The 15,350-nt window shown below is 40.4% G+C and overlaps 1 protein-coding gene across 1 annotated transcript in view; it reads left to right on the top strand.

The window, feature by feature from the left end:
• Positions 1 to 15,350, top strand: part of LOC128360456 (F-BAR and double SH3 domains protein 2-like) — an 82,538-nt gene that overhangs the window by 36,586 nt on the left and 30,602 nt on the right. The window contains exons 4-8 of the mRNA XM_053320893.1: positions 6,244 to 6,323; positions 6,793 to 6,937; positions 7,090 to 7,223; positions 8,791 to 8,845; positions 9,110 to 9,238. Of these exons, the coding sequence (XP_053176868.1) occupies positions 6,244 to 6,323; positions 6,793 to 6,937; positions 7,090 to 7,223; positions 8,791 to 8,845; positions 9,110 to 9,238 (543 nt within the window). The remainder of the gene's footprint in view (positions 1 to 6,243; positions 6,324 to 6,792; positions 6,938 to 7,089; positions 7,224 to 8,790; positions 8,846 to 9,109; positions 9,239 to 15,350) is intronic.

Here is a 15,350-nt window from a genome sequence, read left to right as displayed (position 1 = left end):
ACATACACACAACCATCATCACACATAATGACTTTTTACAACTCATCATTGCTGTCTGTTGCAGTCCTTCAAAAAAAACAACCACAAAGACAAACAAACAACAAAAACAGCTCAATTGTGTTGTCTCTCTCTCACTCAATTGCTAATCTTTCCTTCAACCTCCTCACACTTGCCTCACCCTGCAGATGTCAAAGTCAAAAGACATCCTAACCCAACACACGCATAAACAAGGCAGAGAGCTTCGGGGCAAGAGAAGTGCACACAGGAAGAGACTAGGGAGAAAATCAACTATATTGATTTAGGAGGAAGTTGAGAAAGTAAGGAGGTTGAAAAGGCAGACACACAAAGGCAGGAAAGAAATCCAAGAGAGACAGGCAGAATGTGAGTGAAAGTGGCCGAGCAAGCTACAGGAGAAAATAAGCAAGTGGAAGAGTAAATAAAGGGCTAGAGTATCAAGGTGACTGCAGAGGTATTTGGCGGAGAGGCAGTTGAGAGAACAGCGACAAATTAATAGAAAGAGCAAAGATGTGATGGGATGAATGAAACCAAGAAACGGGCACTAATACGCTGCTGTCACTGATAGCGTTTTTCTGTTGGCATTTTTGGTCACACTGAGTTAAACCATACTGTGCTGATTTGCATTTCCATAACCGATTGAAACACTCCGAGTTGCGCTGAGCTGAGCCTACGATTGACCATCTCAAAGCGGCCTGACCTGCAACCTGCCAACCAAACGGGTTCCAAGTGACGTCTTGCCAACCGAACTCCCCTCTCTCTCCATTCTTAGTGTGTCTTGTGAGATTCAACTCACGTCTGTGCTGGAGACTAGAGGGAAACACATTTTTTTAAAAGTGTCTGTGTGTTCAGATCCCAGTTTCTTTTGTAGTTTCTTACTCAGAGGTCTTCAAAGTGAGAGGCGGACCTCCCCAGGGGGGCTCCACACAGAAGGGGGAGGCTCAGTGTACAGAAGTGAAGAACTGTTGCATTAGTTATTACTAAAGTTATCAAAATGGAGATCACATAGAATAGCATCAATATGTGTGATTTAGTTAAAGAGAAAGTTCAGAGAGACAGTAATTTAGGGAATAGGACCGTTTTGCCCACTTTCTCAGAATCAGAAACTAATAAATGCATTCAGACGGACCTTTTAATGTATTTGATGTAGTCTGAAGTATGTTAAGCAGCTATATCAGCAGGCAAGTAAACTAAGAGGTGGAGGGGAGGGACTTTTTCCAAGGTTTGCCTGAGGGAAGGCTCACAGCTCCAGACTTTGAAAACCCCGACTCTATAACTTAAAGTTTACTTTCCCTCCAGTGTTTCTGTCTGTCTGTACTTTCACATATCTGCTTTATTTTACCGTTCCGTGATTGGTTTCAGCAGTATCGGAGCTGTGTTAAGTTACTGCTGATGAAAACATTTCCTGCTGCTGCTGCTTCATATTAAAAGCTTTCCACTGACAAACTAACGGAAGGCTTTTATCATGAAGAATTTATGGGAAATGAAATGTGCTTATCCACCTTTTTCACAGCTGCGACTTTGACCACTATTCACAGTTATGATGTATACAGCCTGCTGCTTTTCAACTCAAGAGAAGTGCGCTATCAGTTAAAGACACCTTCAATTTTGGTAGCCCTGTTGTATTGCAGATGCAAATCCCTGCTGTGCTGGGCTGATGTGCCGAGTCAAACCGAGTCAAGCCAAGCCGGCACATGTGAATGGAAAACTCACATAATAAATAAGGATTCAATATAGGCCATTCTGTCTCTCCTCTTTGGTGCAGTTGACTCTGAGTTTAAGTTAAGTTTGATATAAAGTAAACATCAGTTGTTGTTGTTTGGACTGTAAGATACATTTTGGGTGTGGAAGTTAAAATAAAATAACATAATAATAGTGCTTTTCTTGGATTTTTTTCTGTACTTCAGAAAATGTCAGATTGCAGCTCTGAACAAACAAATTAACACACTGATTATTTCACAACTATGAAACTAATTACACATCACTATGCTTCAAATTACACAATATTCAACACTTTTTCTCAGCCTCATTTCTTCTTCTTATACTTTTGTCTCTGTATATCAAACCCACCCCCCTCCCACCCCTCCCACCCCTCACTCCTTCACTCTCTCACACAAACACACATACGTTGGTCTCCTTAGGATATCCTGCTGTCTGAGTACCCCGTTTGCCACTCTAATCACAAAAACAGGATATGTGTGTGTGTGTATGTGTGTGTGTGTGTGTGTGTGTGTGTGTGTGTGTGTGTGTGTGTGTGTGTGTGTGTTTCACTGTACGTGTGTGTATTAAAAAGGAGTAGTTCCACCTTACCAGGACCACACAGGAAGGGTAAAAGGGGTTGCCATAGCAACATGCTGTTCAGGTGGTTTGTGGGGCGATGACAGCATCGAAAGGAGGATGGAGGGATGGAGGGCGTCCAGGCAAAAGTAAAAGGTGCAGAGAAGATGGAGAGAGCGGCTGTGCTTAACTGGAAACTGATATTCAAATAATAATCAGAATAAAAAATGCCTCATATAACCACTTCAGTCAGGAGAGACTGGCCTGATCTGGACTGATAGGAAAGTGTAAACCTTTGATAATCTGTTCAACGGTAAGATATTAATGCTCATATAAATATAGGGGTTAGCCTAACTTGACCAGTCTCACTTAAGGTAAACTGACCTTTTAAGGTGGACCAACTATTCTCATTTTAATGTCAATCTCAGAAGATTGGAGAAATGTCTGCTGCCACCTCAGCCGCCACCTCCCACCTCCCGCCACCTCCCACCTCCCACCCCCCGCCACCTCCAAAGCAGTCATCCGAGGGTAAACACTGCTTTTTGTGCATGTCACACAGCTGTTCCGATTAAATGCGTTGACACATGTAAATACCAGAACGTATTAGATCACATCCCATCAACAGTTAACACGAAATCTTCAATCAGAATGAAAAAAAACAAAACAACTGTGCATGCAATTGCAGTTAGTGAGAGGAGAGATAAAAAAGGATGAAAAGGATGAAACATGAAGAGGAGAAGGGAAAACAGACTAAAGAAAGAAAGAGGGAGAAGAGAGATAGAGTGAATATGAAAAACAAAGGGAGCAGGATGGAGACAGTGAATGAGCATCAGAAATCCTCCCATCTGCACCTCGGTCAAGCCGTCACTTATCAGTCCCACAGTCCTCCTCTTACCATTCAGTCATTGCCAAGTCTAACTGTCATTGCTCTCACTCAGATAACAGATCTGACACTATGGACTCATCTGTGGGGGGGGGGGGGGGGGTTTAGGTTGTTTGTTGGTTTAAAAGACGGTTTGGAGCCATTGAAGGTGGTCGATGTCACGTCTAACAGGGTCACCATCTGGAGGCAGCATCACTCCCGGTACTGTGATGTGATGACTTGTGAAGATGCTGCGATCCGTGCCAACAAATCACAACACTCAGCTGGTGACTCATACTGTCCACTAGGGGACACTAATGAGGGGTCCAGTCCCAGATGTCCAGCTGGATCAAATCCAACTTATCTGGTGTTACTGTGCTGTTACATAAATGTGTCACTATCTATCTCGTTTTGTATTTTTTTACTGAGAGTATTGTAGGGTTTTGAGGTTTTATGTGCTAGGGATTTAAGTCAGACAGGAGAGGTAAATTATTCGAGGGGATTTGTGGTGTGGAAGTCAAACTGTCAAATCAGTCTTGCCATCAGCCTGCCAGCTCACAGTTAGCGGTTGCTTCAGCTGTCAAGTCACTGACCTTACTTAACCCCCTCCCTCCCCCCGGCTAGAGACACAAACATATATATTTTACTTACAATCACACATACACACAAATGATGCAAGTTTATACAGCAGGAAAGCAATTAAATCCAAGGCAATTGCAGTTACACACACACACACACACACACACACACACTCTTTTCCTCTTCTTTAACAAACATGCACACACACACAGTCTCACGGTCTTTCATCCACACCCACATCACCCTTCCCTAGAGAGCGTATGAGAGAGAGAAATGAACTATTCTTGAAGCAAACGTGTTTCCTTGTGCGTTGGACAGTGGCGTTTACGTGCCAGGGGTTTTCCGTAAGCGTGTATGTGTGTTTGAATTTACTGGATCTTGTATTTTTCTGGCACTTAACTTCCCGCTAAAGTTAAAATCAGTTTAAGGCTGGCCCTGGCCGACCAGCTACTTCCGTCCTTTTCTTCTAAAATGTGCTTTAAATCGCTTCAGGGCAACTATGGCACCGTGTGACTCTGAAGTAACAGCGACCTTTGCACTCAGTTTAATCTACTACAAAATATTTACTCCTTTGAATACCGATTTACACAAACAGGAAAACTGCAGAGGTAGTAGGGAGTGGTTCTGAGATTTCCACTCCTTTGTAGAAAAAACAGGACTCACTCCTTCCTCTGGAGGATTTAGCTGGTTGGTGCCAGGGGTCAGTGGGGCACCGTCTCCCACAGGACACGGACCTGTGTTTCAGCTGGAGGGAACTAAATTTAAGGTCCAGGGACTAAAAGAACAAACTGCTTGATGTTTTTGATGGCCTCATTCACCATCTGTGAAAGGTAAAAAAGAGCAGGCTGTGAAAGATATAGAAGGTGATTTATTGAAATATTTATAACGAGTGAAAAATAAAGACAACCCTACAGCTTGGTGACAGAGAGAGGGAGAGTGGAGAGAGGATGGGGATATGGGAAAATACATTTGAAATATCAGCCTGTGAGATTTGTAGGCATTAGAGCTGGAGAATGAAGGACGGAAAGAGGCGAGAGCTATTGATTGGGCGACAGAGGAGGGTCTATGCAGCTCTATTTGGGAGAGATAGAAGATTTGAAGCATGTGGCTTGCTTGAATGTGTGTCCCTAAGCTCTTTGTGTCCTGATTGGGCCTTTACAATTATTGTTCTAGTTTGTTAACAACTATTTTATTAATAAGAATTTACTCTCCCACTCACCCACACGTATATATATACTTTACATTCACACGAATACACAGCGACACAAGGGAAGAGTGTCTACGAGTTGCTGCTACTGACACAGTGACCCAGTCCAAGAAGATGTAGGTTATCCTTTTCTTGCAGCCCTCGCGTTTCTGCTCGTACTCTCAGGAGCTGACTGGGGATTCACGGTTGCTGACGATGAGGAGATTCATTTAATAGTAGTATTCCTGGCTGAGTGCAAAAGTCAAGATTTTGGCTCTATAAAATGAAAACAGCACAAGTGTACAGTTGTTGGAAGTGTGTTATTGTCTAGTCTAGTCTACTAATAAAGACATCTCTAAAAACGTCTTTATACAGTCTTGCAATGTAAAATATTTCAACCTATGGCCATGGTATCTGTTAAAATCATATTAAATTACTGGTCATGTCTACATGTCTACATGATGGAGTATATGACTGCCCAATTACAGCTAAAAGTACCTGTTTTTACAAGAAGGTGGACCCCAGTTACTGACTATCTGGCTTAAGACTGTTATACACTTATACTCTATTCATTTACTATCATTATTGTTTTTATATTATCTAAAATATACCTTTTTTTGGAGTACAGAACTAGATAAGATACGTGCTATACCCTTTACAGTGCTATCTCTGTGTGACAGATGAGACCCAATCTCAAGATGTTTTCTTTCTTCTTTTTTTGTATTCCTTTGTGATATTAATTGCCTGTTAATGTGCATTTAAGGCAATAAAGTAAAAAAAAATAAAAAATACTGGTCATCTTTTGTTCTAAGTCAGTGAATAAGATGCATTAAACTGAAAATGTAAATACATTCTGAGTTACTAGTTAATTTACTGTTAAACTAAACTAAAATTGATTGAAATTACAATGAACAAACTTGAATAGAAGTTATTTAAACACAGCATCATTTTTTCCATCTAAACAGTAAGGGTCATAATATGAACACAGTAATGTACTCGGAGGTATTTGACCCGATGGAGCTCCATGCTGTCTTATTCTTGCTTCCACCTTGCCCATTATTTTCTGACATAATAAAGTCAGTATTCAGTAAATAAAACATTCTTTTGATGTGTTGTAAGTAGACATGATCTCACTTACTTAAAAAATTGGACACAGCACAAGTAAACTGTGCAAAATCCAGCTCCACAAACTTCAGTATTGTTCATGCTAATAGGGTGTTTTGTTTTTTAAGATGAAGAGATATCTTTTCCAGTGATTTGTCAGCTTTTCATTTGAAAATAGGAGTTACTCTAATCATTCTTGTATTTGTTTTTGTGTTTTCAGGCACTGCAGAAGTTAGCCAGTCAGTATTTAAAGAGGGACTGGCCTGGAATCAACCCCGATGACCAGAGAACAGACTACAGGTAGGTTCATGTGTGTTTGAGTCTGTTTGACTGAAACATACAGACATATTTTCCATAATAAGTTAGAAGCTAGTTTTGGCCACTATTTCAGCCTTTCTGAATAGCGTGCACATAAAATCAGCTGCACAAATAAAATCAGAATCCAGAATTTGTTTTAAAAAATTCGATGGTTTACAGCACTGAAATATGAAACTCCTGTTGTGACAAAAATCCTGTAATGATGAAATAAACTTGTTTGTTGGTTCTAGTAAATACAGAAACATCTTAACACAAACTGATGCCTCCTCCTGCTCTCATATAGTCATGTGTTTCTCAGTCTCTCCGTAGCTTCCACACAGCGGTGTAGGGAATGTAAAAACGTTGCCATTTTGCAGAGGTTCATGAATTTCAAACTTACTGCTCATGGGGAGAAGGTTGCATTACAGAATAGTAATACTGCAGTGCCATTGTGCTTTTTGTCTCTAATTAGGAATGTGTATGCAGTGTGGAGGTCTTACTTAGAAGGTACAGTGCAGGTGAGCCAGTCCAGGCTCAATGTGTGTGACAACTACAAGAGTCAGGTTTCAGAGCCTGCTAAGACTGTTAGACTCTACAAGGAACAGCAACTCAAAAAGGTGAGTGGAGACGTGGACAGTAGGAGTTAGTCATATTTTCCTCAAGCAATCTTTGTTCTCTATCCCTCCCTGCAACATCGTTCCATTCACTCACATTTGAATTAACGTGACTGACCTTGGTCTTCCTATTTTCCCTTTTTTTCCCTTCACAGACCATAGATCAGTTGAGTGGCATCCAGGCAGAGCTGCAGGAGTCGGTGAAGGAGTTGGCCAAAGCCAAGAAGAAATACTACGACTCTGAGCAGGTTGCCCACGCTGTACGAGAGAAGGCTGATATAGAGGCCAAGTAAGTTCACCACGGCAACGAGTACGTGTGTGTTTGCAGGGATGTACGTATGACTAAACAGATGGTCTCCATTGTCAAAAAGAATAACATCATGAAAAGAAAGTTGGTTAATTGCACAGAGAGAGCCTTTGTATGTGTGTGAGAGAGAGATAGAGAGAGAGAGAGATAGAGTGGGAGGCAGAAACATTATCAGTAAGGCTAAAAGAAGCAATCAATTACATACAGTTTGTGTATTGTGTGTACATTCAAACAAAAGTTAACACAGACCAAAATGAGAGACCAAAATTTAAAAAAATAGTAAAATTGGCTAGTGCAGTTGTGTTGAGTATTTAAACCAACATTAAACCAATAAAGTAAACTGAAATCAAGTATGTAGATATTTAAAATTCAAATATTTCCCCTTAGATAACATTTCAACATGCTTTCTGTGTGGCTTTTGAGGCAGACCAATATTCATCAGGTTTGCTTTTCATAAAATGGTAAGCACTCTTATACAATAAACCATTGACTCGTAGAGAGCTGGAGAACTCAACTTTTTAAACTTTCCAATACCACAATTAGATCCAGTGCTGATGAGTGATGTTTTTACCTCCTAGCTCTTGGTATCAGTAGCTAGTACAAATTTTCCCTTCATTGAATTTTCAGTTCCGGTTAGCGCCCACATCGATCGGCCAGTCGAATCTTTTCTGTTCTTCATCACTCAGTAGAAAGCAAAAGGAATTGCTGCATTGCTGCTGCTGCGCCATTATGTGAATGTGTGTGTGTGTGTGTGTGTGTGTGTGTGTGTGTGTGTTTCAGTGGAGAAAAATGGTGAGACATTAGTTATAGTCGTTTGCAAGGAACACACAGGAAGAAATAGTTGTGAATGCAGATACACAACACACACTTTACACCTTTAACACCTCTTGGCACATTTAACACGGTAACATCAGCAGAGACACACAGGCAAGCAATATCCACACACACTTGTAGTGCATACATGTGGGCTGCATTGGTGCACATAAACACAGCTGAACAACAAAAAGGCGGACCACACATCACTTTTTCAGACAGCGCTTTCTGATGTCACCATCAATAAATCCCGATGGCTGGTTCAGGCTGAGATTTATCACCATTAGGCTCCAGCCTGTTCAGGATCAATTTATGATGCCTGCTCTTAATCTGAGGTTAGAGATCAGAGTTATTATGAAATGGGATCCTTGTCTTCTTTATATCTTAATTCATTGTCAATACACACTTAACTCTAAATGAATGTACAATTATAGTCAAAAGAGTTGCCAGAAACATAGAATATTCACTTTTGTTGAAATGTGCAAGCAGAGATTACTTTTTAATTATTAATTGAATTAAATAGTTTTGATACCAGTGGCAATTACACAACAGTTTTAGATGTTGAAGATTATTCATCAAGATAAATTTAATTTAATTGTTTTATGTTCCTGTGTTGTTTTATCTATTTATGTATAGCACTTTGTTTCAGCTGTGGTTGTTTTAAAGTGCTGTATAAATAAAGTTGAAGTTGAAGATTAATTTCCTTGTTTGCTCTGTTTTGTGTTTTGTTCTTCAGGTCTAAATTGGGTCTATTCCAGTCAAGAATTAGTTTACAGAAAGCAAGTGTAAAGGTAAGAGGACCCCTTCACACATATATGCACACATAAACAACAACACAGCCGCTCCCTCTTAAGGCACAGTATTAAAGCAGACTCCATTAAATCATGACACCAAAAAAAAAAAAAAAAAAAAAAAAAATGTGTTGTTGTATCATGTTGAATCTTTAATGAGCCAAAAACTCAAGAAAGGAACTAATTCATTCCACTTTGAAAACCTTAAGGCTCCAGTCTGTTATTGTAATGCCTTATTGTAATGTTGTCTCTTTTTCTTTTCAGTTGAAAGCGAAGAGAAGTGACTGTAACTCCAAGGCAACACAAGCCAGGAACGACTACTTGCTAACACTAGCTGCTGCCAACGCTCACCACGACCGCTACTACCATACAGATCTACTGCACTGCATACAGGTATTTATATAAAGAACTGCAAAGGGGTTTGAGAGAATCCACCTAAAATCCAGACTCCATAAGTCCTTTCTATGAACTTGCATATTTTAGTACAAGAGTAAATTTGTACTAAATAGAAACCAGGCCCTGAAACAGTAGTTTAATGCCACAGGGACTTTTTTTTTTTTTTCACTTCACGTTCTAGTTTAAGAGTCTCACGCCCCTGATAATACCCAGAGGGATTTTCCAGGAATGGAGACTACATCTTTAGGGTTCTAAAAATTCAAAGTGGGGGAACTACTTTGAATTAAAGCTCAATTTAGGATAAAATGTCTTCCTTTTGTGAGGGCACAAAGTCAGACTCCTTTTCAGTATCAGTGAAGTCGTATGAGGAGAAAAAAAAATCATGCATAAAAAGATGATGATTTCACAGTTTAGAGTCTTCAAAGAACCATAGAGTACTCTGGATTTATGATTTGCGAAGGCGGTTATTTGAAAAAAAAAATTCTGCGAAATGAGCCATCTTGATGTGTGCTGCTCTCACCAAATCATCAGTAGGCATGAAATTATAAATTGTTGACTGAATTGCACCAATAGTAAAAAAGGAATAATCAAAAAGCCGTAGGGAAAGTTTATAATTTTTAACATGGATAGGAAATTGGAAAGGCTGCATGCGTTTTTCAACTTTGGTTTGAAATAAGCAATGAATCAGATGCTATTTTGGGTTTCATAATCACATGTGACACTTATATGATGTACAGCTGTGCATCACTGAGAACTGTCTAAGCTTCATATGGAGGGAAGGTGCTGGGAAAGTACAGAGATTTATCTGTGATTCATCATCCAATGCCTTTGTGTTTTGTCAATATGGTTGTGGGATGTAGACAGAGCCGCATCTAACTTTTTTTTTTAATATGTTGATTTTTTTCTTGATTTATCTATTACGCTATGTCTATAAAACTGTGGAAAATACAGGTTAGAAATACTTAGAGGCGATAGTGATGTCTTCAGATGTCTTGTTTAGTCTGATCAGCAGTCCAAGATCCAAATAAATTCACTTTACTATCTTGTATGATGTATAAATCAGGGCGGCTGTGGCTCAGGAGGTAGAGCGGTCGTCCTCCAATTGGAAGTTCGATTCCCGGCTCCTCCAGTCCTCATGTTGATGTGTCCTTGGGCAAGACACTTAACCCCAAATTGTTCCTGTTGCTGTATGAATGAATGGTTGAACTCCCCCTGATAGCTACCTGCGTGGTCGCTCCTGCCATCAGTGTATGAATGGGTGAATGACATGTAATGTAAAGCACTTTGAGTGGTCGTAAAGACTAGGAAGGCGCTATATAAGTACAGTCATTTACCATAGTCCATTTAAATCATCACATTTAAGAAGCTGCAACCAGGTCCAGATGTGGGTTTTGCAGCTGTATTAAGCTATTCTATTGTAAGTCATCTTAGCTTATGTCTCCATCACTGTAAGTAATCATGTTTACTTGGTTACTTGAAGTTTAAGTTGTGTCACAGAAGTTAATCTGTTATCACCCCCCCCACCCCCACCCCCCATTACTTTTCTTACCTGATAGCTATGCTGCTGTTTGTTTGTAGTAACACAAAGGTCCATCTGGTACTACACGACCTTTCTGGTTCATGCACAGAATCAAAACAGCAGCGAGAACTTCAGCTAAAACATCTCTCCTCTACTCTCCAGTGTAGTTTACAAGATGAGAAAAATCCAGTTCTGCTGATCATTTAAGCTCGCTGTGATTTGACTTTCACTGAACAACGATAATCCAGTTAAACCGCAACAATTGTGATACGGGGAACATTATCTTAATCTGGTAATAATGTAATTATTAGGCATGCACACAGACAGACAGACACAACACACACACACACACACACACACACACACACACACACACACACACACACACACACACACACACACACACACACACACAGACAGACACACCTCAGCTGCTGTGTATTTAATGACTTAAAACAGCTCAGTCAGGATGATGTCATCCTTTTAATTACATGTTTAAAAGCATGTTTTTCGGACACACACACGTCTACATGCAGACAGACGCCACATGTGGAGTGCTTGCTTTAAGATGGCAGACATCAGCCTCAGGATTGACTCTGATTAGGCAGTTTATACACACACACACACACACACACACACATACACGCAGGGTGACTTTGCATCTATAATGTTTCTTTCGTTTGTCCGTCCACAAGTGAAGTTGAATATATTCAGATAGAACATTTTTTAATTGAGCAAAATATTTCTGTCCTCTTTTTCCCCTTAGTATAATTTCTTCCCTTCGCTATTTTCAGCTTTCCTTTCCCTCTATGTTTCTGTCTCTCCTTTCTGTTTCCCCTTCTCCCTCTCTCTCTCTCTCTCGCATACTCTGCCTAAGGCGTTCATGAGCATCTATACTATGAGGCCATTCTGAATAATACATCCTTAGCTCCTTGTGACAGAAGGACAAGACTGCAGGGAAATATGCACATACACAAATACATGCATGCAAACACACAAGGGGAATAAAGGACAGTGCTAGAGGAGACCAATCTGCTCATCCTTTTCTGTCTCCTTGCTCTGCAGGTTCACTCGTAGTGTTTACAGGTCTTGGAAAGTCAGCGATAACAACACTCCCAAAAGAGGAAGCAAAAACCTCATCACTAGAATGAACCAGTTCACAGCCGGGGACATGTTATGTTAAATGGAGAGACACGGTCTAGAAAGCAGCATTAATGGAAGCTAAATAATAATTGCATAACCATATATACAAAATACAGGTAGTGGAAATGTATCAACTCCATTTAGCTAGATTTTTCTGAGAGACTTTTAAATTTCTACCCCAAATGTTGAACTTTATAGAAGAATTGAATATGAAAAGACTCGACTGAATGACTGAAAGATAATACATTTTTTATGGAGATGAGGGATGAGCAGACTTTTAGTTTCGATCTGAAGTTCACTTCATAAATACTGACTGAAGCTGCAGGAATAACATAGATCTTACACTGAGTGCTACTGTCCTTGTCAATGCGACAGCTGTAGTGAAAGGGCAGTGGGAGAACAGACTGCTCCACATCTCCCTCTGCTGTTGGCAGCCGATGCCATTATTACTGTCCGTCTTTGAAATCCCCTGCTAGACACACACACACACACACACACACACACGCACATACACACACACACTTAAACGCACACCTATGCTCCCCTGTCTGGTACACTGTGCTGTTCCTTATTGTTCAGGCTGATGCAGTCATTCAACCCAAAACACACGTGCAAAAAATACACACCCACTGACTATGATATGGGGCTTTTTGTGGAAGCTGACTCACTCCGTTTCAACACTACCGTAAATGGATTAAAGAAAGAAGGGGAGGAAGAGAGAAGAAGAAAGGGGGAGGAGGAAATGAGAAGAATGATAAGGGAACATTTAGAAAGAAGTCAGCCAACAACCCACCCATAATGACATAATTTCCTTGTCAATATCCCATTGTTTTATATTTGTGTGTGTGTGTGCGTGTGTGTGTGTGTGTGTGTGTGTGTGTGTGTGTGTGAGTGATTGTGCACATTTATGGGGTTTATGCACATATGAAATTGCATGTTTTTGTGTGTCAGTGTAAGAAAAAGACTGTAGGTGTTTGTAGATTTGGTCTACAGTAAAACATCCCCTGGCCAGCCCAGAGTGAATGCAGATTCCTGAGAGTGTGAGCTTTTATAAAGTACTTTGGCCAGAAGAGAGTATGCACGTCTGAGTATTTTGGAGTGTGTGTGTGTGTGTGTGTGTGTGTGTGTGTGTGTGTGTGTCTGCGGTCTCTGTGTTTTGTTGAATTGGAATCTGAACCCCTTCACCTTTCCCTGCAGCTGTGAGAACGCTATCCAGAGAACACTTTACACACACACACACACACACACACACACACACACACACACACACACACACACACACACACAAACACATATTGTTCTGTCTCTCTCTCTTTCTTCCACTCACCCACTAATACCTTTTAGACCCTTTAAAATCCACACTCTTCCTCTCTTGCCTCCTCTCCTCCTTCTCCTCCTCCTCTCCAATAGCTTCTCTTTCTCTTATTCTATCACTCTCTCTCTCTTTCCTCTCTGTCTGATCTGTTTGGCAGTGTGGCCTACAGCTTGGCAGTGCCACCCCGTAGCTCCTCATTGAAAGGCTGTTCATTTGGACTACACACTTCATTAAAATGTCTTCATATCAGAGCATCTCAACCTCTCATGATAACATCTGTCAAGTGAGAACATCTGCTCGGTTTCTTGTCCTTTAACTCTTGCCTTTAACAATGTCTCTGTTTCTTTCTGCATTCATTTCTTCCTTTTAAGTCGTGAAAATGTGTGCTCGGGGGGGGGGGGGGGGGGGGGGGGGGTGACGTGATTGTGTTTGTGTGTAACAATATAGTGATTGCTACTTACAGATATTTAAACTTCATTATAATTATGTATCATTTAAATAAATATCTAATTTCCATTGATTTGGTATTTTTGAATGGATAACAAGAATGTGGTACTCAAATTCCCTTGTGCCTTTAAACATAAAGCACTAGCAATATAAAGTGTTTTCAATCACTCTGATTGATTGATTGATTTATTGATTGATTGATTGAATTACATGATATCACAAAACACTATGGACCAGTAAGAATGATAACTAGGTAAGCTGTTCTGCCTTAAAGGTCAAGTCAGACTGGATTTCAGCTACCTAAATTTAAGGACTCCCTAAAAACCTGGTATATCGCTGGGGGGCGGTGCCTCCTGCAGAGTACACGCCAGAGTGTTGTGTGCCTGATGCTCTCCCTCTCTCTCTCTCTCTCTCTCTCTCACTCTCTCTCTCTCTCTCTCTCTCTCTCTCTCTCTCTCTCTCTCTCTTCCCGCTCTGTATCCTCTTCCTCTGTATCCTTCCACCACATCCTCTCTAGTATCTTAAGATATGGAGCCTGTGTATATTTAAGAGGGGGAGAATCTTATGAGTGCTTGGTGCATTTCAAGTGGCATGTTGGTGGTGTGTTTACAGGGTAGGAAAGACTCTCATGATGGCCCTCTAATGTCCAGAGAGTAAAAGACATTACATTGCTCATTCCTGACTCAACATGTACCTTCATATCTTGAAATGGGAAGCAGAACTGATGCTCTACAGTGCAGGACCACATTTCTTGGCTGGTTTTGTAGGAAGACTGGTACAGTAACCGTTGATTTTCAGATAAAAATGGCATATGGATATGGCTCTGACTGGTCATAAATTAGATAGGAAGTAGACCTGGTCTCCCCATAAGGTCTGCGCAGGTCATGCACCTACAGATCTGTCAACATGTATTGCATTTGCTTCAAGACTCTTTTCAATACAACAGAAGTTATTCCCACTCCTACCATCCCCTGGATTTGACTTTAGGGTGGATATGTCTTGAATAGCAACATCCTGAGTCAATGGTGTGGTTTTGGTTTGCTTCCACTGGTGGAATTTTGACATGGATAAATGTTGAGGTCGGTGGGTTTGTTTGGGCCAATTGTTGCTTTAGCGTTTTCATGGAATCTTCTTTTCAGGCTCTGAAGGCATCTTCTTTGGCACTTCATGTGTCATACCTAAAACTATTTGAAAAACAAAAGTTTTACAAAACATCCACACCATACCATGCTTACTCTTACTGTGCTTTTGGAAGGATAAAGTTCTGTACACAAGTGGAAAGATAAGCCTATTACACACAAGTAACAACAAGGCCTCTCAGTTATATGGAATCAGGCCTAAAATAAAGCTAATAACTCACTTCTTCAAATGCTGAATAAACTTTTTTTCTGGACATCCAACTTCTTCCTTTTCTGGACACCTCTTTTTGTTCCAGACAATATTCCTGCTAGGCAAGATATTCAATGCTCAGCACAGCCGCACTAATAGATTTGCAATAATTAAAATATTTAAAACCTAATTATAAACCTGTAGATTTGAGTTTCTGATCAGATATCAAAGTATTTCAATTTAAAAGGTCATTATTCAGTAGCCTAGTTTGCTAGAGTCTTCCAAGTTTTCAGAGCTATGATTATAAGAAAGGGTCATACTGTATGAATGCACCAAGGATAGATCTATAAAACGTT

Source organism: Scomber japonicus, chromosome 6, assembly GCF_027409825.1.
Source record: "Scomber japonicus isolate fScoJap1 chromosome 6, fScoJap1.pri, whole genome shotgun sequence".
Classification (NCBI taxonomy): Eukaryota; Metazoa; Chordata; class Actinopteri; order Scombriformes; family Scombridae; genus Scomber; species Scomber japonicus.
Note: the sequence above shows the minus strand (reverse complement) of the source record. Positions and strands in the feature narration are given on the sequence as shown.